Here is a 27,805-nt window from a genome sequence, read left to right as displayed (position 1 = left end):
TTCCGAAAGGTGCCAGCCGGAAGTGACATGTTGTATTCTCGACTATCTTGACGCCAAAAGTTCCTCCTCTCGGTACCGAGAGGGGCAAGAGGAGAAACGTCCTTTTCTGTCATTTTATGTTGTAGGACCGCCGCTGAGGAAGCCCACTCTATCCGAAATGTGTCCAGGTAAGTGTTTTCCTGCTGTAACATTTCAAATGCCAGCGTTTTCTTCACGTTTAAACGTGTTATTAACGGGAGTCCTTGATTTGTTTTCAGATTTCTGTGCTGAATCATCTCTGAAGAAACGGAGTTCGCATGAAAACAGACTGAAACACCAACAGTAGTAGGGACATTTCACTTAGCGTAGCTAGTTTTAATAGTATTTTTGTTGTTCTTTCGTCAGTTTTAGCTCCGTTTTATGCGAGCGGAGACACTAAAGCAATGGCCTTCTTCGTGAAAAAGAAGAAATTCAAGTTTCAGACCCACCTGACCCTGGAGGAGCTGACCGCGGTGCCTTTTGTCAACGGAGTGTTGTTCTGCAAGCTGCGGCTGCTGGATGGAGACTTTGTCGCCACTTCTTCCAGGTGAAAACACCGCAGATCACACGAAAACACCTTCAAACATCAATTCATACAGGCAAAACCTCCGCGAGAGGCATTTTAAACTCATTTAATACAATATGGAAAATGTTTTTTCTTTATCAAAGTCACTTTATGACATTTAAAGGAGCTCGTGGTGCGTTTAAGGAACGATGCGGTGAATGTATTGACTTTGTTTTATACTTAATGGGGGTTTTCACCTTAATGGGATGGCTGTAATATATGATCCTAAGCTCGTTTGTGCTGAGTTTGCTTCATTAAATATATTGATTTTGCAGTGACTGGAGATGATTAAGTATGTTTTAGGTGATTGCTTTGGGTTTGCTCTTTCCCATTCATCAGTAACATAATTCAAACTTTGACTAAATGCTTTGCTGTTGCATCTTTGTAGGATTTTCTCTAAAATCTACCCATGAAAGTTATTTCTTTGTGTTTTTTAAGCTGTTGCTGCTGTGCCTGCAGCAGTTTTTGCAGCTCAGCTCAGGCTGGTTAATGAAACACTGCTTTTCTCTGAGTCACATTTAAACACAGGGTGTTGCCATGTGAAGTGGCCTCTCTGTGTATCTGCACTGGCACCTCAACTGGACTCCCAGACTAAACACAACAGAACCTTTTCAGACCAGTTCACACTACTCGGATCATCCTGTCTGCTCTCTCTAAACCTGTCTTTGATGCGCTGGGTGTGAGGATAGTGCAGTCAGACGTCTGTTCCAGTGTTTTTCTTTCATTAAAGACGGACACAGCGAGCGCGTGGAGGCCGTCTGACCATCGTTACCTCATGAGTTGTCAGCTTGACGAGCTGTGACAGTTTCCCAAATGTTCCAGACAGTTTGTCTTACATGTTAATGTGTCAGCTTTCACCCTTGTTGATGGAGGCTGACAGTAGAGCTTGTTTTAGAGCAGGGGTGCACACACTTTTCCAGCATGCGAGCTACTTGAAAATGACCAAGTCAAAATGATCTACCCACTATGAAAATGCAAAACATGCATTTATTTATAAATATATTGAGAATTCTTCATATGTACAATATATGCTGGTGTACCTTGCATAACTGCACAAACCCATATTGCATTATAAAACCCTGGAGGTATTTTGTCATTACCTTACTCTGATGACTTGCACTGAATGGAATCAGCCAGGGATGCATAGTCCGACCAGTAACTGGCGGACAGTAACCACTTTTCCCTTCCTTGGTATAGCGATGGTAGACTGGCAGATGAGGCAAACGCACTTTGAAAATGACACAGTGAAAAAAAATCCTCCTCCCAATCCGTATGGAAGTGGTAAGTTTTTGGCTTCTTACTCGGTCCAGCTCCCCCACTCTGTTTTATACCCTTTCTTAAGTTTAGAAGAAATAAATTGGAGGCTAACTCGCTAGCTTGCTAGAGTTTTGCAGCATTTAGCACAGTTTTATGCACATGCGCAGTGACCCATGTGTCAGAAAAGGTCAGATGTCAGACTGGCTGCCCTGTATGTCAATCAAGTGACAAATTTCATTGTGAGGATGGATGATAGGCTGACGTCTATTTTTTTACTACCCACACTACCTGTGCGATCGACCCGTAGATCGCGATCGACGTATTGGGCACCCCTGTTTTAGAGGATCTTTCTCTTTGTCAAAGAGGCTCTGGTCCTCACTGTGTCCTACATGAGCAAAAGAAGTGAAAAAACATCTCAGATAACTTTTTTTTTTCTTTTAAACTCTGGTACATTTTGTCTCACTCCTTTGTTCAAAGCCCAACCTGAAGCACAAAGACTGCCTCGCTGCTCTCCATCGCTGCTCTGCTCTGACCAATCAAACTAACCTCAGCTTGTGAAACGACATGAGGCGTTATGCTAAGTGTTTTATTGGCAGTCTCTGAACTGCTGCTCCCCCATTTTGGACCTGATTCGCCAGGACCGGTTTCTGGTCTGTGCTTGTAAAGTAAAGGATGCCCCACGTTCAGCTGTCTCAGGGTGTGTGCTAAAACAGGAGAGAGAAGCAGTTTGTGGTTGGCGTCAGTGCCTCAACGGACGCTTATTTTCTTCCCTTTATTGAGACTTTTCCTTGTTTGTACCTCGTGTTCAAACAGGCCTGTTCAAAGCGGCGAGTTGACTGATGGGAGAGCGTTTTCTCTCTGTATACGCTCGACCCCCCCGCTGTCACGTAGCATCGTCCTGGAGCAGAGTGCGAGCGTGTGTTGAGGGTCTTTGAGAAGGAAACGTAAACACACTCACAGATTGCGAGCGTCTCGATCGGGATTCTCATCCGCGGATGTTTCCATCTTCTTTCCTTTCATCAGTGAGCAAAGAGCAGATTGGGAGATTTAGTCGCACAAACACTTGTGGGAGGCAGAGATAATCTCATTGGTTGAGTGAGAGCCCAGTGGGCAGAACAACATGTGTTCAGGCCTATAGATTAGGTGCCACAACCGTTGGATGGATTGCCATGAAATTTGGCACGGATGCTCCCCAGAGGATGAATCGTACTGTTATTGCATGCTAGCGTTGTTATCGTTAGCACGTTGCCACGCTGGTGTTAGCACAGCCACCCAGAGCAGCTAGCATGGCTGTTTAATCTCTGCTCTTCATGTCCAGATGAAAGACAGGAAGACGATGGACCACACAGACGACCATTCCAAGAAATGTTGTGATGCATAAAAAAGCTTATTTGTCATACTGAAACCTCCCTCCATCCCTCGCCGCTCCCGTCCTCAGCAGCGAGGACTGCGATGTCCGAGGCCTCAGAGGTCATTCTCCTCTCTGGAGGTTATATAACAGCCCAGATTCCCTCCCTCCCTCCCATCTCACTTATCATCTCTGTGACTGAAAACAAGGCCCTCTCAGAGGAGGAGGCGACGGCACAGGGAGGCTCCCTTCGCGGCGGCCAAAGATTAGCGTTATGTCACAGATCTGACAAACCCGGTCTTTGTACAGGGCCTCGCCTTGTTGTGGGTCGGGAACAGTGGGGGAATTAACGGCGAGTTCACCCAGTGGAGCGCGATGCACCACATGAAACCCCTCCCTGAGTCCCTTTGCCCCCCACCCCTCCGGCTGGAAGCCCAGAGAGTCACATGCTGCGAGTGAGAGCGTCCAGCTCCGACTGATTTGGTCTCTGTCTGATATGTGTCATCCACCTGTGATGTGAGCGGAGGTTCAGCTGCTGCAGAAAAACACTGAAAACACATTAAGGGTCTTTTTTTCTCGTCAGTTTTGGCGCTCATTGTCTGTCAGGCTCTCTAGTGTTTCTCTCATCATAGAGATGTTGTGGGTCATGACCTCACAGGGCTGCTGCTCCTATCAGGGGCTGATGTGCTTGCGTTAAACTTGGATTTGTTGTGCACGACAGCAGCCTCTCATGTACAAGAACACAAGATGCAGTCAAGCACAGAGGGGATATTATATGTATCAGGGTGTGACGCGAGGAGCAACAGACCAGTTTCTGTCAGCGAAGATGTTTTTTAACGGCTTGTTTTGTCCGATCTGCTCTCTGAACCTGAAGCCTACTCAGAGAAAAGTGGCAAATCCTCAAATTTGGGAAGCAGAAAACCAAATGTTTTCCTCGGTAAATGACTCAAACAATTAAATACTTGTCAGAATGAATGAAACCAGAGGACAGGGCACGTATAATCAGCATGCATGCACAGATACGTGTGTCCCAGCAAGGCTTTTTGTGTTTTGTCCCCTCGTTTCAACCTGTGGTTTTACAGTTTTAGTGATCGAGCGTTCTGTAAAACAGTGCTGTGCATTTAGAACACTTGGCAAACACAAAGAGCAGCCGACGGCAAAGCATGCCTTACATAAGAGCCCTCACGCAGGTTCGGCTTTCTCTCGGAATTTGGATGAAAGAAGAACGAAAATGAGAAAATGAAAACGAGTTGGAACAAAAAAAGGGTTGTTTTTTTAAGAACATTTGAGAGCAAACAGGTTTTTCTTGCTGTCTTAATATCTCTGTGTTTACTTTGATCTTAATAAAGTGTTTTTTAAACCGCAAAACCCTTTTTATTTTCACCAAATGCTCAATGCTGAAGATTCTGCCTACATCTCATTTAAAATGAAGATTGAAAGTCGTTCAAGTGCGACCTTTCCTTCAGTCAGCTCCCATCCTGCCCTCATGTAAACAGCAAACTGCTGTCAGTCTCTAGAAACCCGTAATTGCCAAATCCTCATCATCTCCGCACCCTTCAAAACAGCTGCAAATGTACTGAAACATGCAAAGTGACTTTTTTAAGGCTTCGGGATGATTGTAAGCGTTGTTTGTGGCACTTTACGCCTAGAAAACAGACGAGAGGTTTCACTCAATGAGTCAAGGTAAGCAGAAAGTATCATTGGGAAACATCATTGGGTTTTGAATTTCAAGTTCCAGGAGCGGTCTGCTAAACCCAGCCGGCTTTACAGTGTGTGCAGCCAGTCAGATGCTGTTTTTTTCACTCGGTGCAGCTTTAGACACCATATGGTCTCCATCCTGATTTGGCAGGAAAGCTTCAGTGGTGCATCAGCTCGGGCTTTATCAGCTGTGTCTCATTTTTCCTTTCAAGTTTACAGTTTGGACATTTAGCTGATGGTTTTCTCCCCGCTGTTCCTGACATTTCCAGAGCTCCAGAGCTGAATGGTGATAAGAAACAAGCCTGACACAAGGTGTGATGAAACACTTCACTGACACTGTGGTAATCATGTCTGATAGAAGAGTGCCAGGAGCGGAAAGAAGCGCTAAGTGGGGCGAAGATAGAGGGGATTTATGTATTTAAAGGTTAAGAAAAGACAGGAGTGTTGGAGCGGGTGCAGGCTAAAGACACCTGAGTAGAAGGTGTGATTGAGTACATCGATGTGACTGTTCAGTTTTCCTCACAGTGTTCAGGTGAAGGCAGAGAAGAAGAAGTGAAGTCTGAGTGAAACGTCGAGCTCTGAGAGGCTGCAGCGAGTGTTTCTGATGTGGCAACGTGGACAGATTGTGTTCATTTCCTGTTCAGATGCGGGAACACACAGTTCAGTGCAAGGCTTCAAACACACACTGTCACACGTGTACAAACACACGGGTGTTACGGTGAAGTCCAAAGTCGGCCGAAATCTGTTCTGTTTTATGTCATTTTTTTCCCCACAACTCACAAACTCTGCAGGTGATTCTTCGTCAGGAACAAGTTTATACGGATGCAAACTTTAGCTCTTCAGGCATGTACTCATGACACTCTAAATTGTCCTAATATGCATTTTTGTTATCAATTTTAATTCCTCAAATTAATAATTTATATAAGAATAAACATTTCTTTGGAAACACTACTCCTCCAATCGGTTTCACCACAAGATCCTCTCCTCCAATCAGTCACAGTCTTCCTCCTGACCTTCATAAACTCGTCTTTTAAGCCACAGATAATTACATGCCAGGTTGTAAAACAGTGGGATGTCCCTTTAACGTGGCTAAAAATACTCAGGACTACTTCGTGAACAGCGTCTTTATTCTGTAAATTCAGTCTTGAATTTGGACGTCTTTGATGTAACTGAGATCTGACACTGATTCTGGCGCTGTACTTGTCCAGCATCGTCACATGTTGTCAGACTGCATTCGCAGGGTGCGTTTCCCAGCAAGAACGTCCAGGCTGCAGTTCCTAGGACCCTCAAAAGTACCAGGAACCTTTGGGTGGAGTTGGCAGAGCTTCCTGACTGTGTGTGCCGCCTGGCGTCACCAGCACTTGACTGGTTTGAATTGTTGTAAACGGCCTTGTGGAAGGTTTTTTTTTAAAGGATTCCTCTTCTGCGTTGCTCTCCTCTCATCTCATCTTTTATTTATTGCATTTGACTCTTAGTATAGTATGCTAAAAGTAGTAATAGTATGACAGTAGAGACAGTAGACAGCATGGGTTGAGAAGGGGTGATGACATGCAGCAGTGATTGAACCCCTACAGCAAACACCAGAAGCAGTGGTCTAGGTGCAGTCGTCCAGGTGTCAGCCTCAAACAGGACAGCAGGTACTGTGTTCAGGCTCAGTGGTCCGCACTGACGCAGTGTTAGAGCTTACATACTGTAAAAAAACAGCAGGCACGAGCACGGATGTGCGTCACGTGCCGCTCGCCTGTGTCGTCTGTTTCCCTGCAGGGGCTCTGTGTGGAGCGGCTTGAGTTTTAGTTTCACATCGCACACGGTGATGACACAAAGCACCCGCCTGTTTACCTGCTTCCTCAGGTCTGTGCAACCCTGTGGGCGGCTGGCGCTAATCTCGTGGCTCTGCCCTGCTTTGTTTTTAAGTGCCATGTACTCATGGGATCAGCTCTGAACCAGCCTGACAAACAAGTCTGTTGAAAACAATCTTTTAAGAATACGGACGCGTTTCTCAACTTCCACTTGTTACAGATTACCAGTGTTGACACTGTAGAGTTTTGCATTTTAATATGGGGGTCTATGGGAATGGCTTGCTTTTGGAGTCAGCTTCCAGTGGCCATTTGAGGATCTGCAGTTTTGGCACTTCCACCTTGGCTTCATGTTCAGCCGTGGAGGTTGCTGCTATACCTGCAACGCGTTTGCATTCCTGTGTGTGAGAGAAAGTGTGACTTTTTCACCCGGTCGAAACCCTTCAGATGTCAGCGAGATCGGACATTTGGCGTGTGAGAGAAGTGAAGAGGAAAGGAAGGAAGAAGTCCAGAGAGGAGCGTGTGAGGAGAGTTGGGAATCGACTGGGACGAGCCGCTTCACAAGCTGTTTCCTGTTTTCATCTCACTTTTCCAGCCGTTAGCGTTTTGGTGGGATGTGAGGGGAGGTGTGTGTGTGTGTGTGTGTGTGTGTGTGTGTGTGTGTGTGTGTGTGTGTGTGTGTGTGTGTGTGTGTGTGTGTGTGTGTGTGTGTGTGTGCGCGCGCGCGCGTGTGCGCGTGTGTGTGTGCGCGCGGGGGTGTTTTGGCATTATTCCTCTGGTATCTGGCCAGGTAATCAAAATTTCTCCTCCATTCAGGGGAATTCCCGTGAAATTGATTGTTGGAGCTTCTCTTTCTAAGGTCGACCTTTGTATCTTGATGATCGTATGAAGTTCTGATTTGCTTCAAAGTGAAGAAAATGCTGTTCTGTGACATAATTGAATTGCATTTACTGAAATGAATGAAACAAACCGGTACAAGCTGAAGTTGTAAGCACCTTCAAGGTTTAATTTATGTATTTCATTCCTCCAAACTCGAGAAAAATGGCGACCTAGTACAATAGTCTCGAGCATGTTTGCTACAAGTAGGTGGAAAATATGTGTACAGTATGTATAAAAAACTGCCCCCCAGTAAACTGTCCTTCCTGTGGTGGACTTCCCCTTTAAACAATGTTTCTGCAGTTTATTCCATATTCCATATAAGTGACACAAATCTGAGGGTGATGGTCCAACATGTTGCTTGTTTTATTGCTGTTTAATGGCTAATTTAACATCTGGCCAAGGGACAGCTGTTGGAAACGAGCCTCTTGGCCAACACTGGTACTTTGACTGTGACGTGATCAACAAAATAAATCAAATACTGAGTGGACGTGTTGGTGGCTCTTCCATAGAACACGTGGCGGTTTAAAGGTTGTGAGCGTCAGCGAGCATCGACCCTGTGACCTTTTGGGTACAGGAACATCCTCTGTGACTCCTTGTCCCTCCTGCTGCCTGATGGTCCGTCCTTACGTCACTGCCCTCCCCCCCCAGGATCTGTCTGCTTCCTCAGCACTCTGCTCTGGGCCTGTTTATCTGAGCCCTCGATGCGACCCCCGGCCACAGCAGAAACACAAACAGTGGCCGGGGCCCCCAGGAGCCACGCAGCCAGCATAGGAGATAAGGATCCCATGCTGCTGCATTGCTGACGTGTTGAGTCATCACATGCTGGGGTCCTGTTGGGGGCAACTCCAATCAGGGACTTCATGTTTACATTTAAGCTTTGTGATGACTTTAAGGGAGCGATCACTTCTTGGGTCCGGAGCGTGCTGGAGAAGCTTTCCTCATTGTTGCAGTTGTCCATTTTCAACAAGCCAACCAAGGCTTATAAACAGAAGTTACATGGAAAGCGCTGGATGACTGGACAGAGTTTTAATAACCTGTCGTCTTGCCAGATTGCAGATTTTTGGCAGCAGGGAGGAGGTCAAAACAAATCTGATTCCAGTTCCTGTAACTTCAGCTCAGCATGATAGATTTGCTTGACTTTATTATGCAAGGTTTTCCGAGCAGCAGGAACAGCTGATTAGTAGATGTCAGTATGAGTCTATATGCGAACAGATGCGAAGCTGTAACAGGAAATATCTCACAAAATCATATTTAAACAAAATGGGATTGAGAAGTCATGAGTAAAATAAGAATTACTTACAGAAAACAACTTGGAAATAACCTTAAAAGGCAGCTCAAGGAAAGTAAAACTATAAACCAGTAATGTAATGACATCCCAGCAGCCAGAGGAGAAAGCACAGAGTTTGTGAGAACTTGTTTCCTTGCTAAGTACCACATGTCCGGGGAGTCCTGGTGGCCTCGTGGTTACGTTGCACACCATAAAACCTCAGAGTCCCTGTTTTGATTCCATGTGGGTGCCATTGTTGTATGTCAGACCCCTCTTTCTCTTCCTGTCTGCATCGCCACAAAAGCTAATCTGAAGAAGTGCTTCATATCCTTTCCTCCTCATCCCAGCCAAATCCTCGTCTTCCAGCTCTTCCCCCTCGGCGTGTGTTTGCCTCTCTGAGGTACTTTGAAGTCATAAATCCTCTCTTCCTCAGCTTCCCAGCTCTTATTTGCTTTCCTCCCGCTTCCTAATCTAGACTGTATGGTACACAGTCACAGGAATATTTTGTTCCATCTTGTTGCCGCGCTCTGCCTTTGACTCTTGGCCTCCTGACTTTAATTTGTGTTTAGTTGTCGGTAATGTAGGAAGTTGAGCCTGTTCTGCTTTTGCCTCCCCTGAAAGTCTGTAAATGTAAATAGATTGCATTACTCTTCAAGCTGGAGTGGATCTGCAGACTGCTGCTCGTCTGTCTGCCCTTTTACGATCTGCATTTTTGGTCTGGTTTGAGGTTCTGAGCTCATTTTTGGATGGCGTCTCTTTTGAGGATTGTTTTTTGAAACGAGCGTCCCTCCTGATTCTTTTTTTAAGCAACATGTAACGGTAGTGACAGCGAATTAAATGTAGATGCTCTTTTTCCTGAGCAGCTGCTTCTCCATCTTCAGGATGACACATGTGAGGAAACATCAGGTTTTCCTCTATTTTCAGATGTGGGAAATTATATTTAGTCGAGGCACACAGCAGTTTTCTGTTGGAAATACAGTAATTTGATTCAGCCGTACATTATGATCAAAGTATTGCCTGCAGGGTGGATGCATGGAGGAGGACACGCACAATGGCGGCCTTTGTATAACTTTTTCTTTGCGTCCGTTATCATGTCGGCCTTCTGTCCTCTGTTTATGTGAGCTGTGCTCAGCTGGAGAGCTGGAGAGCAGCTCCACTCCGTCTGCTGTCACAGTGGCCTGCTTTAACTGAGTGGCTGCTGCTGGGCTGCGTTCACAGCACCGCGCTGAGGTGCTGCTCGTAGCTCGCCTTTTTATTTTTGAATGTGTCTTTACGCAAGGTTAAATTCTCAAAGGATGTCCAAAACATCCAAGTTATGCAGCTCCAAAAAGTGTACTTCCACTAAAGCTGCTTGTTCTAGCAAAAGGTTCTTGCACGCTACAAATTCTTGTTAGGATGAAACATCTGAAGGAGCCAGAGGAACAGATTTCTGTTAAATGTTACACCAAAGCCTCCTCCTGCTCCAAAAGTACAACACAGGGGAATAAAAAGAGCAAGCAGAGGAGACCGAAAGGTTGCAGGTGAGATTGAAAACAAATGGTGGAGGGCTTTTAAAAACGTTTGAGGCCAAAGAGAGAGTGTTGCTGCGAGCGTCTCCTCCTCCTCTGAGCTGCTGGCAGAGCGGCGGTGGATTTGAGGAGTGTGAGGTTTCCATGGAGTCTGAACAAAGCCATCTGGAGTGAGGAATGTGGTTTGGGAACGCTCCCCATTACACACTGGAGGACCAATAGCGTGGGGGTCCTGATAAGAGCTGTGTGTGTGTGTGTGTGTGTGTGTGTGTGTGTGTGTGTGTGTGTGTGTGTGTGTGTCTGTTCCCTCTCTTCTGAGAACCTCGCTCGTTTCCTGGGATAGACGGATGAGGGAGAATCCTCTGAGTGAGGACATTTTCACCTCTCTTCACTTCTTCTGAGGATTAGTTTGGGATTAGAATTTTGGTTTCGGGTTAAAGAAGATTTCCAACATGCTTTGTTTTGTTTTGTTGTTTGTTTTTGGTGGTTTTAATCACTCTGCCGAGAATCTCCGGTGCTTTTCTTGCATGTGTCACCATTTATGGTTAAGCAAGCCCAGCCCATTACTCCATGTTGTTTTGATGACTTAATATTCGTAGACTTTCAGTCTTAAAGGGGCCCTGTGGAGTTTTCTTGTAAACAAATAAAGCTCATGTTTACATTCAGTGTTGCTCACCAAAATATTTTCTGTGTATCCTAACAAACATGTTGAGTGTGTTTACTTCCCCATAAAGAATCTGCAAGGCCAATTTTTAGTCAAAGTATTTAACTCAGGATATATCCATGTTTACTTGCCTGCAGTTTTCTTCTTCTTTGGCTTTGTTGGCAATGTCAGCTGTTTTTTCAAGTATTCGATTAGTAATAATTCGATTAATATCAAAAATCATAACATTTACATATCATAAGTTCACAAGGCTCAAAGTGAATTTTTCAGATTGCTTTCATCTTAGTCAAAATCAAAAAACCCAAATATTCTGTTTGTTCTGCTATTAAAAGGAGAAAAGCTGTGTATGTTCATTTGGGAGGTTGTACCCAGCAAATACTTAGGAATTGCCATCAATCAGTTAATTGAGTCATTAAGAAAACATGTAAAACAACAGTGTGCTCCATCAATATTCTGCATTCATCGTCTTTAACAGGCTGAAATTACATTTAACACAATACCTGACAATAAATAACCAACGTGTCCTCAATAAAAGATGTTTCATTGTATGTAAAAATCATAAATATACAGGATTTTGGTTGTAAAACCTCTTATTTTTTCGGAGGCTGTTCAGCTTTGTCACTGTATAATCAAAGCAAAGGAAAACTGTGAGTAGCTCAGCTTTGGCTAATATTCCCATTAAAGGTGTTTGCTCCGCATGCTGCGAGAAACCATTAAAAGAGGTTAAAGACGGAGAGAGAATGACTGAAGTGGTAGAAATCACACACCAACTCTTCACAATGTGAATCGTGAATAAGATGATGGGGGAGGGGAAGTGTGAGGAGCAGCTGCTACGAGTTTTTACTATTGTGTGTGTGTGTGTGTGTGTGTGTGTGTGTGTGTGTGAGTGTGAGAGTGAGTGTGTGTGTGTGTTGTACATGTGTCACTTGCACCTTCTGTCTCACGAGACTCAAACTACCTCGTGTACACTGATGAAAATAAAGCAACTGAAATGAAACTTATTGAAATAAAAGACGTGAAAATGAATTCAAACACACCAGCTGGCTCGCTCATCAGCTCAGCTTTTTTCTGTTGTCCCACCAATAGGACTCAAGGATCGCTCGGTCGGATGATTGATCTCTCCTTGTTGATAACTCAACAGCTTTACCATTAAATTCTCTGTCTGTTCATGTTCTCCAGAGGATGCACCAGCCTCTGGCACTGCCAGCAGGCTAAAATTTGTATTTGTACACAATGTCCTCATTCATCACCAAGTGAAAGACGATGTCGATTGTGGCAAATTCTTCATTAATATGTTTTGCATTGAAATCAGCTTCAAAGCCATCTGCGTTGTTATAGGTCTTTAAAGTCATTCCTTTCCATGTTTCCTTGGCGTCTGCTGCCACTGTTACTATATTAGAGAGGACCTTATTCATGCGCCTCGCCCTCCTTATTGTCCAGTGGAAACACAGAGTTGATCAAATACTCAAAATGTGCATCTCATGACACGTTCAGAGGTTACTGAGTCAGACGGTCAGGGAGCATCGAGGCTGTGCTGGTACTTGATGTTCCAGAGTTACTTCAATAAAAACAGATTAGGACTTGCATTTTTTTCTTTCGCTTTCAATTTGAAATGGATTCCCACCATGAAGCACCACGTCTGTGATTTATATGTGCTGGTATTAAGGAGGCGTCATGCAGTTAAAGTGACTGCAGAAACATTTGGCTGCTCGGTTAATGTACTGCTCCTCAGCGTGCTGTTGGACAGAATCCAGTCAAAGTTCCTAAATGAGCTGTTTGCCATTTAAGCGGAGAGAAACTGGACTGTTTTGCTGTCTCTGCTGGCTGACAGAGCATTCACACACATAATGGTCTTTAACAGGATGGAGTTTAAAGTTGTGTTGATAAACGATGGGCATTCACAGTACAGTGTAGACTCTCATCGGTTAGCACTAGACCTGCATGTAAGTACTTTGTAGACATTTTTTCCCCACATAATGGGCATGTGCAACTTCAAACATCCTGACTTTGTTTTTTTGGACGTCTCCCTGTTTTAGCACCAGAGACATTCATAATTAACTATAAATAACACAGTAGAATTACTTCTGCTCACAGTAGAACATGTATTTTTAGCCACGTCAGCGGTGTGGCTCAGTGCTCACCACTTCGATCGGGACTGAAACATTTCAAGAAGTACTCAATCAGTTGCCATTAAATTTGGCACAGACATCACTGGTTCCCAGAAGATTGTTTCCAATGATTTTGTTGATCTGCTGGCTGTTCCTCTGACGTTTGACATGTGTGATTTTTGGGTGAGATGCTGGGATAGCTATTGGATGAACATTTGGTGAACACATTGATGTCCCCCAGTTGGGAAGCTGGAGTTGGGTCATGTTTGGCGGTTTTTCTGGAAAAATAAATTCAACATATTTAACAGGAATCAGAAGAGTTTCAGTGTCTCCTGATTCTACAGATGACAGGAGGGGCTGCAGAAAATCACATTTTGATTGGAATCTTGTTTTGGCAACACAATACGTGTCACGAATGTTGTATTAAACAAACAAGTCTCTTTCAGCACATTCAACACAAATCCACGTTCTTTCTCTGCACGCTAAACTGTTTCTGGGGCATTTCGCTGGAATTTGTTGAAGTCATGTCAACAAATCGCGCTCACTCACGTCAGCTTTTGTTTTCAGAAACAAACACATCAGTGACCCTGTCCGTTTGTAGACCTACTGCTGTGTTCCCCTCTCGTCAGCCAGGATGTATGGACATTTAAAGGTTTTCCATTGGCATTTCTGACAAGGCAAACTGTTTTTACAGAGGTCTGCTGACCATTGTACACTGTTTCCTTGACAGGTTTTCTTGTAAAGCAGGAGGGAAAATCCTGAGAGACAAACCCATTCATGTCGATAATGTCATTCCATCAATGGCTGTGAGGTCGGATTCTCTCTTGTTGACTGAGTGTCACCAGCATCTACTTAGAAAAGCATTAACGATCAGCTAAATTAAGCTGAACTCAGAGTGCAGTCTGTGTCAGAAGCCATGGGAATCAGCTCTGTAATTCACTTACTTTTGGAAAAACTCGCTCACGACATGATTCGTCAGTATTGCTCGGATAAATGTGATCCTCAGTGGATCCACTGGTCATGAGGCTGTGAGAGAGGGATGACATAACTGGAAAAACTGTGCTGTTCTGAGTCATATTCTGAGAATACAGATAATATCAAAGTTAGAAGTTGCCAAGTCTTAGGAACATTTGGGTTTGACCTAAATGTCAGGGTAAGTTTGGGGAAAGTTCCTGTTCAGTCCTGGTGTTTGTATCAGTACGCTCTTTATGTTGAAGTCCACTTAACACAATGTGCTTCAGAATGCCAAATACCAAAGTGTTCATCCCAGAGATTTACAGCATGTGCTCCTGCTTTCCTTTCCTCCTTACAGAGAGGAGGTTCAAGAGAACTGTGTTCGCTGGAGGAAGAGGTTTACCTTTGTGTCTAAAATGAGTGCCAACCCCCACACCGGAGTCCTGGATCCTTCTGTCTGCAGGGTGTCAGTCAGGAAGGTACGAGTCTCAAAGTGTCCCCCTCAAGCCAGGAGTTCAGCGAGATCAATGCCATGCCTGCTAAAAAAGTACAAACTACACTGCTGACTGCTAGTTGTCAGACCCTCTGGTGGCCATGTTTCAGGATATTAGCACTTGGGCAACAAATAAGCCATAATGCATGAAACAACAAACTTGGTTAACCCCACAAAAATGTACAGACTGTATCAAGAGGTTCTCACAACATGTGAACGCCGCCTCAGTGCCATGCTCCGAGGAGCCACGAGTGTGGTCTCAGCCTGTAATTTCAACTCTCCCGCTGCATCCCTGTAATTGGAGGCCTCTGTAATATAAAGTTGGATCAGTGTGATCACTGGGTTCATTACCGTCTTCCTGTTTTCCCTGCAGGAACTCAAAGGAGGAAAAGCATATACGAAGGTAAGAACCTGTGTCCCTGTCTCCTCAGACAGTTACATATGAGCCTGTGTCAGCCTCTGTAAACCTTAATGCCGTATCATGTAAATATTAGCATTTCTCACAGCACTTGGACCAGCATGCCACTAACAGGGCGTGAGTAGAAATCAAAAACTTTACGGTCGCGTGTCTCCGGAAATCTGCAAAACATCCTGCCGACACCTCTCTAACCGTAACTGTGAGAGCTCCTGACAAATGAGTCATGTCTCGTGAATGAAATTACAAGGTCAAACCCCTCATGGAGATAAACTTTTCTTGATCCGCGGTCGTTGTTGCCTGACAGGAACTGCTTCCTGTGTTTTTACCCACTCTCCATTTAGATTTCCTTTGGTTAAATATACCTCGCTTCCCTCCTTAGAAGCTGGCTTCCTTAAATACACACCTATGAAAACAGAAGCTCCTAAAGAAAGGGAAACCTGGAGAATGAAGAATGGGAGCCTTTAGCTTGAGAGAGCTGCAGAGCTTATTTAAAAAAACACATCACCAATGCGGTTCAGACAAAGGCAGCCTGCACGGTGTAGGCGTAGGTCATATTTTAGACACAGAAAGGTGCGTTCATGGTGCGAGAGAATAACCCCCAGGAGTCATTTCAGCACCAGCAGAGCACCATTCTGCTCTGTGCCTCCACCTGAGTGTTTTCTCTGTTCAGATTTTTCAGTCATTAGTCACAGTGAAATCCAGATGAAGTAATGTTTTTAGTTTGCCGTTAAGTTTTGTATTCATGCTCCCACCTATGTTGTTCTCTCCCTCCCTCCCACTCTCTTTACTTTATTGTTTAATAAGTATCTGCAATGAAACACAGACCAATTAAAGTTGTTTGTTTCAACTTAGTTTGGCCTTTTTTACCTTTTTACTGGCCGAGCTCTCTCTCTCTCTCCCCCTCAGTCATTATCTTCTCCTGCTTATGTCCCAGTGAGGTAGTGAGGCTTTCGATAAGGTCGGTGTCAGACTCCTCATACCTAAACCACGTCCAGTGCCACAGAATTAGCCGCTCTTTTAGATGCGAGCCCCTTGTTTTTCCTTGGCTGCTTGAAGTCCTTCTCCTGTTTGGAGTGACCCCATTCTGTGTCACGTTCACTGTCCTCCATGTCCGCTTGTGCTGCCTTCATGCAAATTTCCTGCCTGCATCCGTGTCGTGCAGAAGAACGCGGAGCCTCGATCAAGCGCTGAAAAATATCGCTCTCAGGAGTGTGATTTGCGACAGGACAAAATAAACAAAAGAGGCTTACATGAAACAATAGATGTTTTTCTATTGTCACACAATATTTTATGGACATATCGCATAAAATCGGCCCGACTTGGGAGGATAGCTGGAGAGATGGTGCCTCAATGGAAGCATGCAGAGATGTGACCTCCCTTCAATGGGAGACCCCCTGTCTTACTCCCTGTCCAGTGCTGAGGGGGTATGAGAAGGACAGTTTCACCTGTTAGGTGTGCCAGAGACTCTGAGGAGTCTTTCCTGAATGGGAGACCAACATTAGTCTGAACACACCACCATATGCTAACTGTACACCTGCTCACTGTGTAGCTCCTGACATTGCTGCCTGCTAACTCTTTCAGATGTGAAATGTCAAAGCTAAGCTCTACCTGCAAAAGCTTTTTGCCTTCACCCACTTTAAACTGGTTTGATGTCTGACTTGATGTCTGGTTTTTGCACCCTGCCGTACGTTGAAAACTTCAGAAGCTTGTGACGTTAACGACGTGTGCTAAATGATGGGTGTTGCAGGAATTGCTCTGTTCTAAACACATGCCAGAAATAAGGGCCAGCGAACCCATCCATTAGTGAAACTAGAATTAACTGGTGCCTTCTTCTTCGCCCTCAGCTGGGCTTCACAGACCTCAACATGGCGGAGTTCGCGGGTTCTGGCTCCACTGTGCGCTGCTGTCTGCTGGAGGGATACGACACCAAGAACACGCGGCAGGACAACTCCATACTGAAGGCAAGGAGGACAATCGATGTCTGAAGGACAAAAGAAATGAGCTGTGCATGTTTTCTCAATTCTGTGTTTATTTGGAGAAATGATCTTGGCCAGTGTTAATACCAGAGAAGTTTTTTTTAAGTCCGTGCCCTCATGGTGTAAACAGGAAGTTGAATGTGTCATAAATCTTAGAGGTAGAGGCTAGCTTGATCATTAACTCTGACTCTTGGACCTTTGACATTTGACCTTTTCATTGATTGCTTCCACTCAACAAATTTCATCAGAAGCGTCAGATTGGGCAGGTGAAGGACTTTTGTTTAACCGCTTTGGTTTTTCTGTTCCATCTCGAGCTGAAACGAGTTGTCGATTAACCAATCTGTCAGTCTATAGATATTGATTTTTTTTGTTTTTGTAATTGCACAGTTCTGCTCTGTTAATTGTGTGCATTTGGTGATTTTCTCTGTCTCGTGACAGTAAACTGAGTGTTTTGGGGTTATCCTGGAATGAAACGTTGAGTTTTCCAGCGCAGTTTACAATGAAAGCAGGTATCAAAAAACTGTACATTTAAATAGAGCTGCAATGATTGTTCAGTGTAGTGTAATCTACTCAAGTTTTGTAAACCAAAGGATGTATTGATTGATTGAGAAAATAATCTAGAGTAGTTGATAATGAAAACAGTTGTTCACTGCGGCCCAAAAATCACCCTTTACTCATCAGTGCTGAAGGCTGAGGCAGTTAAATGTCTTTGAGGGTCGAAGAGGTTCTGCTTTATTGCCTGAGGAGCTGAGGAGCTCTGCTGCGCCACCCAGAGATCATCGACACAAACTGCTCTGTGACACAAAGCCAAGATGGTCACGAGTAGATTTGTCATCTGGTTCCCCTGAAAGGCTTCGTGCTGTGTTGCTGCGCATAACTCATACCACTCGTACGTCAGTGAGCTTACTGGGAATTCACTCCCAGCTTCTTCAGTTAATGTTTATTGTTGCTCCAGCACTCAACAGTCTGTTATTACTCCCCTGTGATGGAGACAGAAATAGTGCTGTGATACACAGTATGCTGATTAAGTGCTGTGCAGGGATGCAATCAGGTGTACAGGAAAGGGAAAGAAAATGTACTACAAAGGAAAAAGGCAGCAGTGTCACAACTCTGGAAAATATTTCAGCATTTTGTTAACGTTAGATCAGAAGATAAGTGTGACAGAGGGAGGAGAGTCGACCTCTTTTCAGAGCACTTCTGGACCGAAAAACAGATGTTGTGTGATAAAATGTGTTTTTCTGTTTTTTTAAAGGTGATCATCGGGATGACCCTCCTGTCTGGAGATCCGTGTTTTAAAACGTGAGTAGTTCAAACTGTGACATTTAGCTGATTTCTAAATAAATGGGTTGAGCAGGTTAAGCACAGAGGCTCTATCACATCAGTCTGTTGGAATAAGCGCAGAGGCCATTTTTAAACATTTTGACCTGATGAAGACTCAACTCAGACTTACTGCCTGTTTAAATTGAGGTGTTGTTTGGAGTCAGAGTGCAAGTTTTAGACAGTAATTTCTAAAATCACACGTTTTTATGCCCTTACAAGGGTTTTTGTCTTGAACCAGATTCTTAAACACTTCTAATTGTGCTCTGTGTCCTTTGTTGCTGCAGTGACTCAGTTTCCCCGTGGTCAATAAAATGAATCTCGTCTGAGCGTGCCAAGCTAAGCAGAACTGCAGCTCCGTGCTCGTTTAATCTGTTCCAGACTGATAAGTGGTGTTTTTTTTCCTGCAGGCCTCCCAGCACAGCAAAGTCCATCTCCATCCCAGGACGAGAACACACCCTGCAGCTGGACTGTAAGGGGGAGGGGACGGCCGAGCCCGGGCCGGCTGGAGGGGTTTCTCTGGGCCGAGCCGCCAAGCCTCGACCCTCCATCATCAGCTCAGGTACGACTCATGTCGGGGCAGAGAGATTTGGACTGAAGTCAAGACTTGAAAAGGGCTCTTTAAGTTGGGGTTGTACTCTGTGAGGAGGCACATTTTGGATCTGGCTCCGAGTTGGCCAGTGCAGTCTGGCAGATTTCAGTCCTGTACTGGTGGTAAGAGTAATAAATAATTGGCCTTTTCCATCATCCTGTGAGCAACACTGATCAGATTTTCTGATGCTCACAGCATGAGTCCACAGACAACAGGGCACAGTGAGAGGAGTTTGTTCCCTTGCTGAGAAGTTGGAGGTGTGCAGCCTGCAGCTCTTCATTGAACAGCTCACTGTGGCTGCTCCTTCTTGTTCCACTACTGCCTGATGTGCTGTCAAAAAATGCCAAAATGACCATTGTCTTGTTTGTAAATGCATTTTTGATGAATGAGAAAGTTTAGTACAAAGTTCTCTGACAAACACTTTGCATTTCCTGTAACTACTTTGTAATAAAAGTCGGCTCCTGTTTCACCAGTTAAAGGCTTCAACTTGAAGCTGCAGCAGCAACTTAGTACATTTCCCAGGAATGTCAACACTGACACCCAGTTAGTAATACTGCAAATATATAAATATTGCAGTACTTTCATCAGTTGGCTCAGTCACCGTTGAGTTACCTCATTCAGCAATAGATAGTGACCGAACATATTTGTTTAAATGGACAATGTGGAGATTATTACGTCAAGCCACTGGCTCCCAAACTGAGGGGTGTGCCCCCTCAGGGGCTGTGCAGAGCCAACGCATGGAGACGTGCATGACGAGGGGAAATGTGGAGCACATGTGAAGTGGAAATAATGTGTTTCATGAAGGAACAAAAACCAAACAAGTGTCTTTGATGCTTGCAAGGCTATCAAGGTCTGTAAGATTTATTTTGACAGAAAGAAAAGCAGGTGACGCTCACTGAGTGAACTCATCAGTCATATCATGTTCCCTCTGTACTGTGGGACAGATGAGGTTGAACGACTTCTAACTTTTTCAACTTGCACTTCTCATTTGTACAATAAATTGTTATAGGTTGACAAAAAAAATAATTCAGTTTATGCACAGGGGGCATGAATTGTTTTTGTTTTCCGTCATCTCAAGTTTTCTTTTTAAATAATACTCAATGGATGCAATTGTGTGAACTGGACACAGAACATACCCCTGAAAAAGGAGCTTAAAATTACAATAAACAACAATAACCAAGGGGAGTTTCTTTTTCTTTCTTAAGAAAAAGTAATATACTGTATCTGGAAACACCCTTTATACTGAGTGTCTGAATGTCTGTCTTTGAGTTTTAGCTCAACCTGAATGGACGTGATGAGGGATTTGAAAGGATTTTAATTTTAGAAGCAGATTTGCATCTGGATTCAGGATCAGTAAAGTGGTATTGAATCCCAGCCCTTTTTCCAGGTACAATGAAGTTTGAGGTCCAGAGGGATCTGGGACAGAGTTTAGACTGAGGACACATCAAATAATGTCTGATTTGCCTTATTCATCTTAATTCTGCCTGACTAATGAAGTAAACTACTGCATTCTTCAGCATCCATCAAACTTACCTTTAGAAGTATGAAACAGTTTACCTGATTTTAGAAATGATCTGAAAAATAAATCTCATTAAAATGATGCCAACAAGACATGAGGCGTAATTGTGAAACACTGGACTCCAGCATTTTATATCTTAGCCCAACCTGCCTCAACCCAGATGTGTTTCATTCCAAGCCAAAACTTCCTGGAAGAAGTTCTTGAAATCTTATTGAAAAGTTTTTCCTCACATGGAAACCTAGCTGGCAGTGTTCGCAATTTGTTCAGTTTGAATTAAAATGAGAACTGAAACTGATTTTGTTCCACATGGAAAACAGGCAGGGGTTCATCACAGCAGCCGAGCATCTGGCTCAGGAGGTTTCCACGTGGGGAAAAGTGCTAATTCTCAGCCACAAGCTGTAAATTTCAAAGAGTGTTCAAGGTTTCATTACATGCAAAAGTTAGTTTAAATAATCAGATACTACTGTAGGACTGATTGGTTGGACGTTTTGACACAGCACGACAGCATGCGTCTCTGCTGTGGAAGTCAACAAAGACTGTTTGTCTTCTGATCCTGCAGAAGATTTTTGACTCAAAATAAATAAATATGAGGCTCTAACAGTTGTGGTGCCTTCAGGTCTTCTTGAAGAATCAGAAGTGAACCTGCCTGGTCCTGCAGAGGTCTTCCAGTCCGGACACTCTCGTAACTCCAGCTACGCCAGCCAGCACAGCAAAATCTCAGGTACAAGATTCACCAACAGTTGCTCCATCCAGCCTTCAATGTGATGACTTCTTGTACCTCAGAGAAGCGTCGCTCTGAATTCAGTGCTTTATTTTATGAGTCCTGTAATTTCACACTAATTTAAAGTTTCCTAGAAAGAACTGTGTAAATTGGCATCAATTAAAGGGGAAATAGAGCTAATTATTAGCCATTAATAGGCAATTGTAAACTATAGTAGCCCTCTGAAAATCACCACCTTATTATGGAGGGGGGGTTTGTGTCCCCTGTAACCCTGGGAGCTGTGTTGTCGGGGACAACAGGTCATGATAGCCTCTCCTAAGGCAAACTGGTCCCAGGTCAGAGGGCAGACAAAAGAGGCAAATGTTTCCGAGGCATTTCTGGAGTGTTTTAAACAATCACTCGTCTGTTTCATGGAAGAGATGCGCTGCCATTTAAACCCCCCTCTGTTTTTTAGGCTCCCTCTTAGTGCTGAAATGCAGCCCTGGGCCCGTAGACAGCCAGTGACATGACAAGTCTTTTTTCTATATGTAGCATTTCAGATATTGGTGCCGTAGTATTTGTGGCACACAGTTGTTCTTCTAACCTCTGATATCTTCAGACGTCTCCTCTGATGCCCTCTCATGTCCCTGCTGTTTGCAGGCTACAGCACCGAGCACTCCTGCTCCTCCAGCCTGTCCGACCTCACGCATCGCAGGAACACCTCGACAGGAAGCAGCACCTCTGGGGGTTTGGGCTTCACTGCTGACACACCTACGGAGGGCGACAAGGACGCCGGACGTCCTGAAAGACCCCCTCGACCCCCGCGGCCTGTGTTACCTCCTAACAGGCCCCCCAGGTACAGAGATCACTGTAGAGTACAGTGTTTCTCAGTGCTTTGGTCATGGGATTACACTCATCCTGGTTGAGATTTACACCAGTTTCATCTTTTCTTCTTCTATTCATCGTATTTCAGGAGGAAGCAGGACTCAGTGGAGAGTCACCCCTCGTGGGTAAATGACACTCGCATGGATGCTGATGACATTGTGGAGAAAATTGTCCAAAGCCAAAACTTTGCAGATATCAACAACACTGAAGGTACAGTGGGAGTGTGGATCACAGCAGAATAATAAGATTACATAATGCTCTGCCATCAGTAGTGCAGCTCCATGTCAGCCTTTTCTGTCCTTTTCTGTCTTTCTGGCTCCACAACAGTATTTCTAACAGGTTACAGAGTGGAATCTAAGTAGTGAGTGCTGTACAGCTTAAAACGAAAAAAGAAAACAGGCACAAATTATTGTATCTTATTATATCCTGAAAACTCGACCTTCATCACAAATGCCACACTAGAAGCTCTGTCTGCTTCATTGTAGTTTAAATGTGTGGGAAAATGCAGATCGACCCTTTAAGAGGTGTCAATACCCTGTCATAACAGTATCATAACATATCAGTAGCTCAGTGCAACATTCAGCATTGGTTTGAATTTGTAATGAGTGCGAAGGTCAGATTGGCATTTTTGAAAGTTACAGAAATGGTCAGAGAAAGATGGTGGGAAATGTAGACTTAACCTTGAAACACCAGCAGTGATGATATCACTGTGTGGGATGGAGGCTTCACTCTTCAACACACTCACATGTGCTTACAGTGAATCTCTTCAGGTGGAGGTTTTACAGTTAACGCGACTGCATGTGGTGAACACAGCATCTGTAACGTACTGCTCCATCTTTGGACTCAGCTGTCCAGCAGTCCTCCAGCTCTGTCTTTTGTCATCTTTTATTGTCTGTGTGTCGATGTCTTCTGCCTCCCGTCAGCGGCTGCTTACTGGGTTTCTGTGTTTGTGGCTTTCAGACAGCAACCTGCGTCTGTTCGTCAGCAGAGATGGAACCACTGCGCTCAGCGGCATCAGGCTTGGAAACAGGTGAGAAGTCTGACTCTGTCACTTCCTCCTCTCTGTGTTTCTCTACTCATTTCTACTGTCTGTGTGTCACTCTCTCTTCCTCTTTTCATTTGTCACATCCACTTAACCTTCTGCAAATTGGAGTTTTAGTTACAGAAACAGTTCTGCTCTGAATTCAGAAATAATCCCATTCGAGCCTCTAAAACAGTAAATCAGACTTCTAGTTGTTTACTTATTCTTCTATTAGATAGATCCTGATAAAAGTCACAGTTTCTTGGTAGGTAGGTTCTGGGTACCGTCGCTTTGCTTTAGACAATATTAAACCCACATTTGGCTTATTTAGTTCAATATAAAATAAGAGATAAGTCCTTCTTAATCCTGCAGAGGGGACGTTTGCAGTGTTACAGCAGCAGAGGGGACAGAATGGTAGTAAGAACAATACAAATGATTTTATAGAAAACCTTGTGTGGCACTGGCATAAAAAAAAAAACACATTTCAAAACAATACCCAGCCCTACAAACAATAGGAGGCCTGAGTGAGCCCTTTTCAATCCACTAGCCTCGACTTCCATTAGATGTTTTGCAGCATTTTGTTCTCAAAGTTTGAAAAAGTTCTGAGAGTTTTAACATGCTCGTGGCGAAGACTCATGGGAGCTGCTTGTTAGAGTTGTTTTATCTTTGTCAAAATGATAGGGTTCTCAAATTTTACTGTCCATGACAATGTGGATCAAATGCCATCTATAATTCCACAGTTAGCTTATTGCCAAAAAAAGAGAGAGAGCACAGGGAAAAAAAAAAGCTGCGGTCCTCTGACTCGTCTGACGTCTAGCCAGTGACAGTGTCCGTCTCCAGAGCTGCACTGCCTCTGAGGCTGCACCTGAAAAGCCTTCACGGTTGACCATACAGTTCACTATTTAGTATTTGGTCTCATTCTATAGGAGGAAATATTAAATGTTGTACAGCAGACTCAAATCATTTGGCAGTGAAAAGGTGCAGCACTCTGTGCATGATCTGAATATGTAATATTGTATATTATATATGGACACAGCTTTAAAGCAGCTTCCAGCCTGCTTCCTGTGCACATTTCCTTTCATAGTGTTGTAAATGTCTTGTATGACATCATTTGTCAGCGGTCATCCGCATCAACAGACTTCAGTTTTCTCTTTACAAAACTCACACCATTGTCACCAACCACTACATCACACCTCAAACGCATTCATTAACTTGTTCACGCACACAGTCTGAGTGTTGTCCCTGTATGTTTGGGTCCTTGCAGGGTGTCTGCAGGTGGGTACGAGCCTGTGGTGATAGAGAGCCATTGAACCGAGACCTGCAGGAGAGGCGACGCGCTGACCTGTGCGTCATCTCCTCTTCTGTCTCGCTGGTTTTCCTGGAGCTTCAGCCGGTCTGATGCCGTGAGGGGAAAGCCTCGTCCGTTTGCACTTTACGTGAAGTTTGTGGCAGTCTGCACTCCATTCAGATGTTTTGTGATGCTGAGAGCGACTCAGAGTGAAAGCACCAATGCACAATCCATTTCTGACACTGCCCTGTGGTGTGTTTACCTGCCTCTGTGTTGCAGGAACAACATTTTGGAGGGGGATTTAAAGAAATCTAGAGATTTCAGGAAATCACACTGATTCACATCTTCACCTGTTCACCAGAATCATCCATGTGTCCTCAGTTTGCAGGTAGAATGCCAAAAAAACCCCAGACATCATTGAATCTGCGGTGCTTGAATGCCACTGGCAATTTAAATGTAGTATTTTTTGTTTAAGTTTAGATCACTCTATATCTTTCTCACTACCACCTCCAGTTTATTTAACTTTTTTCCAGCTGTGAGCAGCTCCTCCTTTCCCTTTCCTCTCTTGTAGCAGCGTAAATTCACTACACACTTAAAACCTGCTCAGAACACGTATCTAACACACCTGTGTGTGTGCTAGCAAGTGTTGGCATGTAGCACAGCAGGATCCGGTCACGGACAGATTCAATGAATATCTATAGAGTTGATGCTTGCTTCAGTGCCTGTCTGATATACTTTCACTGCTCAGGAAAGACTACAGTGTAATCCATGTGGTCTGAGTTCTCTAACCTCAGTCTATAAAGCACATTTAAGCTAAAAGTGGAAGTTTTCAGTGCAGTTCAAGTTTCATTTATTATTTTTACACCAGATCTGTTTCTTCTCAGGCACGCTTTTCTATCCTACTTTCTGAAATCTGCTACACGTTTTCTCAAATTGAACATCAAACACACCAACTGAATGAATGAATCAGGAAAAAGTGCCTCAGGAGAAACAAGGAGAGTGAACTCTGCTGACTTGGAGACTGAATTTTCGAGTGAATTTCAGAGACCATCTGTGGAGATCATCTTGTGTGTGAGTAGTGACACTACATTAAAACCAATTAGAGACTGGGAGAAATTCCTAATGGCTACCGACACTGTTAGAGACAGGAAGTAACTGAGGCTCAGCTGCGCTGCAGGCTGAAGTTACTTCATCATGTACTGGGGATGCATGGATGATAAAGCTTTACGTGGTTACAAACCAACAAGTTTATTATAAACTCAACTTATTCCTCAAGTACCATTTACCCACACCTCCTGCAGTATGATCCGTTCATCTGTACCAACAGTCCTTTTGTTGTGTGCTTGAGTCCTTGTTCTATGAGCTGATGTTACAGTAACTTTAATTTGGCCACAAGTTGTCACAGATATTCATTCAGTGGATTCTGTTGATTATTGTTTAACATGTCTTTAACATGTTTTTTTTCCCCCTCACCACTTTTTGAAAATGAATCTGACTCATTTTTGTCGCTACAAACTGCCTGAAGTGGTACACAAGTGATGCGAGGGAAAACTTTCCAACTTTAAAACCTCTAAACCGAGGCCCAACAGTAAATAACGCTGTGTGCGGTTTACACATGCACTACATGACAAAAAGCCCGACATTTGAAGTGCATTAACCTCCACTGACAGGCAACACATCCAACTGTGACCAAGAGTTTAGTAACCCACTGAGCAGCCGTGAAGATGCAGGAACTCTGAACCGCCTCAGTTTGTTTCTCTTGTTTGAAGTTGTTGCCGCTCTCTGTTGATCAGGGAAACGCAGTAGAACCACTTTGTGCCTGTGATGTTTCTCTTGAATGACCCGAAAGCACCGCGGTATCTGTGATAACAGAGTGCTAGTGATGGTGAGGAGAGAACTGTTGTGTCCTGTTTTTGTTTCTTTGTTCTGTTTTCTCTTTGTGTCAGTCATGTTGTAACTTGCAGGTGAAGCCATTTTGGAAATCCCTGTTACTCACTGCATGTATACTACTGCTGCCCTGTTGCTCCATCGCCATGAAGGATTAATTGTATGAAATTTTAGTTGTCCTCTCTCCTCAGCCATCTGACGTTAAAAACAAAATGTGAGGTCAGCTGAAAATACTAGTTCTGTGGTACAAACTGTTCTGGTTTTACTGTGTCCAGTTGAAGGAGTGATTTCCATGAAGAGGGATTCCTGCAGCGGCTGACTGTAAAAGTCTTTGTTGCCCCCTGGTGGAGCAACGGCCTGCTGTCAGCTTTTTGCATGAGCCCTTTGGTGCGAATAAGGACGATAACTGGAGTGAACAAACACCAAAGAGGCACAAAAAAGGACGAGTTTCTGTAGCTCGGACAGACACAGACGAGGAAATGTGGCCAACCAGCTGGCTGGTTGACACTTTGCTTTGCTTTGTTTTTTTAGTTTTACAAGTTTTCTGTTTGGAGTTTAAACTCTGCAAACTTTCCCACTTCAGGACAGAACAAGAAGGATCGAAGCGCGTGCTGAGTCTTAAAATCATGTTTTTTGTTTGTAAAAAAAGTGAAAAAAGTCGTCAGCCTGAGAATTAATGCTCCTTTTTCCAGATGCAGGTCATTTTTGTTTCACTCTTAATATGGATGCTGTGTTCTAAGGTAGCAACTAATGCTTATTTTCTTTTTCAATTTAATCTGGCGATACTGTAATTTGCTTGATGAATCGTGCCATTGATTAATTGTTTAAATAACTTGTTTTGCCCCAAACCAAAACATGTTCAATTTAAAAGGATATCAAACTGAGAAAAGCAGCAAACCCTCACAGCTGACAACCCGGAACCAGCAAACGACCGTTAAAAACAACAGATTAATCAGTGATGTTCATTTTCTGTTAGGACAACTAATTAAGTACTCGTTTTTGCCCTAATTAGTTGCCACAGAAACAAATTAAATGATCCTTTTGGCAAAATATTTTTCCCTCATTTACAATAAAAATCTGCTTTTAAGACTCTTTATCAGTAAACCGTTATTTTTCCAGTGAAGCTGCAGTTTTGTGACTCGTCGCTTCACATCTTCATCACACTACGCTGGTTGAATCCAGCTCATTATATAAGTCCAATGACTTCATGCTACCCACCCTATTTGTATTTTGCAGCTGTATGTTTATTAATCACATTATTCTCACATTTGGGGATGAACCACTGTTGTTATAGTCTGAATTTGGGTTTACGTCACCACAGCCTTTAGTATTCTTTTAAAGCATTTATTTAAATATTTTTGTTCTTAATTCTTTTATTTTTTGCCTGGAGGTTGGTTATAAGCTATGCACACAACTCACCTCCCTGAGCTTTTTTCTATTAGTAATTCTAACAAATTATTCTATTGTAACAAAGCTAGTATAACCTAAATTTATAGAGAATCCTTTTGGAACGGTTCTTCCAATTACCACGTAGTTACTATGACTTTTTGTGGTATTTCTGCAGAAATTACAATAAAAAGCTAATCTAAGTCTCTGTCTCATGTTTTTAAGCATCAGTGCTGTTGTGACATGAAACTGTTATCACAT

At 43.7% G+C, this 27,805-nt stretch overlaps 1 protein-coding gene across 2 annotated transcripts; it reads left to right on the top strand.

Moving 5' to 3' along the window:
• Positions 1-64: 64 nt before the first annotated feature.
• Positions 65-27,747, top strand: eeig1a (estrogen-induced osteoclastogenesis regulator 1a). 2 transcript variants are annotated; one of them, XR_011602306.1, is made up of 13 exons: positions 65-167; positions 258-565; positions 14,421-14,541; positions 14,929-14,958; positions 16,818-16,934; positions 18,202-18,248; positions 18,677-18,828; positions 20,994-21,098; positions 21,738-21,933; positions 22,051-22,172; positions 22,923-22,992; positions 24,248-25,155; positions 25,242-27,747. XR_011602306.1 is itself a non-coding variant. In XM_070965161.1 (12 exons), the coding sequence occupies exons 2-12, from the start codon at positions 423-425 to the stop codon at positions 24,291-24,293; spliced, it is 1,149 nt and encodes a 382-aa protein (XP_070821262.1). In that variant the 5' UTR covers positions 117-167; positions 258-422; the 3' UTR covers positions 24,294-27,747. The 2 variants fall into 2 exon arrangements, 1 of the variants encoding a protein (XP_070821262.1); XM_070965161.1 differs by having other exon boundaries at positions 117-167; positions 24,248-27,747.
• The last annotated feature ends 58 nt before the right edge of the window (positions 27,748-27,805 follow it).

The sequence above is a fragment of the Chaetodon trifascialis genome, chromosome 6, assembly GCF_039877785.1.
Source record: "Chaetodon trifascialis isolate fChaTrf1 chromosome 6, fChaTrf1.hap1, whole genome shotgun sequence".
NCBI classification, from domain to species: Eukaryota; Metazoa; Chordata; class Actinopteri; order Chaetodontiformes; family Chaetodontidae; genus Chaetodon; species Chaetodon trifascialis.
Note: the sequence above shows the minus strand (reverse complement) of the source record. Positions and strands in the feature narration are given on the sequence as shown.